The 3,239-nt window shown below is 33.3% G+C and overlaps 1 protein-coding gene across 1 annotated transcript; it reads left to right on the top strand.

The window, feature by feature from the left end:
- Positions 1 to 1,109: 1,109 nt before the first annotated feature.
- On the top strand, positions 1,110 to 2,980 carry LOC134259003 (uncharacterized). Its single transcript, XM_062741598.1, has 7 exons — positions 1,110 to 1,166; positions 1,697 to 1,855; positions 1,964 to 2,015; positions 2,125 to 2,332; positions 2,463 to 2,531; positions 2,667 to 2,748; positions 2,852 to 2,980. The coding sequence occupies exons 2-7, from the start codon at positions 1,767 to 1,769 to the stop codon at positions 2,910 to 2,912; spliced, it is 561 nt and encodes a 186-aa protein (XP_062597582.1). The 5' UTR covers positions 1,110 to 1,166; positions 1,697 to 1,766; the 3' UTR covers positions 2,913 to 2,980.
- Positions 2,981 to 3,239: the final 259 nt, after the last annotated feature.

Raw genomic sequence — 3,239 nt, 5'->3', positions numbered from 1 at the left:
ATATTTCTCGTTTATTTTATCATAAAGGTATACTTTTTTCTTGATTAAAATAAAGAGATAATTCATTTCTTTCAAAAAATATGAACTACAACATTTCCACACAAAGACTTTTTAAGATATTACCTTTTATGCATGTCGGAATTGTAAAAAATACAACAAGAAAAATGGGGTAATACTTACTTTGAGCTCCATAATAATTTTTCATGCGAGATGAATTACAGCGAATTTGCATTCATTTTAAAGATACAAGTCAAATGATTTAAATACCTGTTGATTTTGAATGTGATTTGACATTTTTGATTCTTTTTAACGCATATTTGGGGTAGTACAACAATGTCTGAAAATAATCTGTTTCTAGCATTTCACACTGTTTTTGCACGTGCTCCTGTGTAAAAATAAGCATATAAAGGTATTGTTTTTATTACCTAAAAATTAAGAGCAAGTGGTCATGAAAGAAATGTCAAAGTTTTGAAAATTTCACACAAAGACTTTTCGGACATAGGTCCCCCCTTAAAACACATGTTTCAAAATGAAACTGAATTGAAATTAAAATCTTTTCGTGCAACAATTTTCATTTGATATTTAAATATTCAAGTTTCTTTGAAGTTTAAAAAAGTTTAACTTGCCAAACAGAAGAAGAAAAAAAAATTGACAAAATTCAAAGAAATAAAAGAGAAAAAATGTGCATTTCCAATGCAAATCAGAGAAGTATGGAATGCCATATACGACAGCCAACTGCTTACTGCCAACTGCTGACTGCCAACTGTCAGCTGCTTATTGCTAACTGCCACACACATTTGAATAAATCTTATTTTTATATTGATATTTAGAGAAGGGGCTTTTGCATCGAAAGTTTCATAAAATAGGCCTTTTCAATGGTGAAGAATACGTCTTCTTACCAAGTAATATCTGATTTTTATTAGAAAACCATGAGATACTTCAAATAAAGCACGTTCTTCTTGAAAATATTCAAATGATACTGCATAAGGCCCGCCAAAGAGGCGTCGTCATGACGTCATAGTAACGCCTATTTGTAAACAAAAAGTTACTTCACGCTGAACAAGGATATTTACATTAACCCAATACCGTGTTTATGCATATGGATTTTTTTTTACTCTGCACGATGAAAGGATATGTTAGGATTAAGAATATTTGTGTATAAAAAGGTAACTAACTAATTGTCGTTCCGACATCAAATTCAAGCTCTCCCGTGTTCCTCCATGGGAGAGCAATATGCTATTTATGACAATAATTTTGAATAAAACGTTAATTTTTTGTAAAATATTGTTTTTTAAGTTGTATTTGATAAATATATGCCAGAAAATGAATGCTAATTTGTGAGACTTATAGAGGAAACATTCCCAAATATGGCAAAAAGGTTTCTTTGGGCCTCTTGGACAGTTGTTTTATGAAATTTTAAAACATAAGCATGATATTTGCTTCATCAATGGGTATTTTCAAAGAAACGATTAATTAACGATTCCAGTTAATGCAATCATTTATGATGAATTTGTAAGAAGTAAACATTATTTGCAAAACACTGTAGACCATGAAGCACAAAATCGAACACCATCTTGTTTTTTGACGTGAGTGCAACGTTTTGCCGCTTTTCACTCATTGGATAACTCAGTTTTTGAGAACCAATCAACACGAGCAAAAATGAGCCAATCGTCTGCACGCATATTTTCCTGGAAAGTATATAAGCACGAGAGCTCTAGGATTCAGCATCAGTTGCAATTAACGAATTAGAGGAAGAGAGACGCAAAATGAAAACCTCCAAGATCATCAGATCGTCCGCCATTCTTGGTACATTTCTGTCATCAACAGGCCGTGCCTTGCATCTAGACATGTATAAGTAAGTAATTGAAAATAAAACATGATAAAATATTTTGATAAATAACGTCAAATTATTTGTTGTTTCACAAAAGAGCGTCCTTGGCAACGCCTTTTGTTTTGTTTACAGGTTTGGTCGTGATATAGGGCAGGTTAGTCAGGAGATGGGTGCCACATTAGGGGTAAGTTTTTAACTGGAATATGTATTCAGTGTTATTTGTTTTATTATGTTTGTGTTCTAGCATTCAGTCTGTAAACTTTCTAACTCTCTCTTTCTTAACTTTCTCTTAGCGTGAGCTGCTGTCGCTCGGTGAGAGTGTTTACAGCTTTACCACAACCACTTCTGCTGCTGCTCTGTCTTACTTCTCGGCAACAGATCTGCTCTTCTTTCTGGCCTTTTTGCTCTTTGTTGTTTCGTTTGTTCGTTGTGCTCAGTTTGTTCGTCAGTTCTACACTTCAATGCAAGGCCTCAAAAGAAAAATGGCAGATCTTGCAGAAGGTTAATTTTTTTAAATATTCTTTGTACATTTCGTGCATTTGTAATTTACAGTAGCATTTCACATTTTATACAACAAAAAATTAATTAAATATGGTATAAGTGTTTAACTTTTCTTTCATTACATTTTCAGAAAACATACAGATGAGGCTGATTTTAACAGCTTATATGAACGACGCCGAGGAAGCCGAGAAACTCTTAGGTGAGTATGGCTCCTGCACAAAGAAACTCATATATACGTAAAAATCAAACACTTATCATTAGTTCATATAACAATGGGATTGAAATTTTACTTTACTTGGCGTTTTATTATTATCGCTTGACAATTTCATTGCAGCTTTGAAATTAAGCGCCCTTTCCCGGGAACAGTATAGCTTGGGCAAGTGGCTGAATTTCCACACCGACATGTTCAGCATCAGGTACCATAAATAATTATTTTACCCCAATTTATTTTTGTTTTAGTTGCAAGTGCCTTAAAAAGAAATATAAAAAAGATATTTACATTTTATAATTTGATTTCAGACTGAACAACATGGAGAGCCAAGCTCACAAAGCACCACAGAGCCGTAAATACAGAAGATGAAGTATTGAGCCATAGCACCTTGATTATGAACTCTGCATCAACCGTTTTTTAGAATTTTAAACTATGTTACAATAAAATGTTGTTATCTGATTTTTTTGCTTTGTTTAGAATTTTTCTAAAAAAAAAGGATAGCCGACCAGACCGAGATATTATAATGTAATTTTTTCCCGACTAGTTTTACTATGCGCGTTTCGTATAGAGTTGAGTAGAGGTTATGGACCATGCCCGGTGGATTACAGTAACAGCACATTACTATAGATCACAGGCACCCCTCATCTGAGTTTTAAAAAGTATACACCTCTATATGAAACGCGCATAGTAAAACTG

This window comes from Saccostrea cucullata, unplaced genomic scaffold (genome assembly GCF_032062105.1).
Source record: "Saccostrea cucullata isolate Sc308-1 unplaced genomic scaffold, CSIRO_AGI_Scuc_v1 ctg4637, whole genome shotgun sequence".
Taxonomy (NCBI): domain Eukaryota; kingdom Metazoa; phylum Mollusca; class Bivalvia; order Ostreida; family Ostreidae; genus Saccostrea; species Saccostrea cuccullata.
Note: the sequence above shows the minus strand (reverse complement) of the source record. Positions and strands in the feature narration are given on the sequence as shown.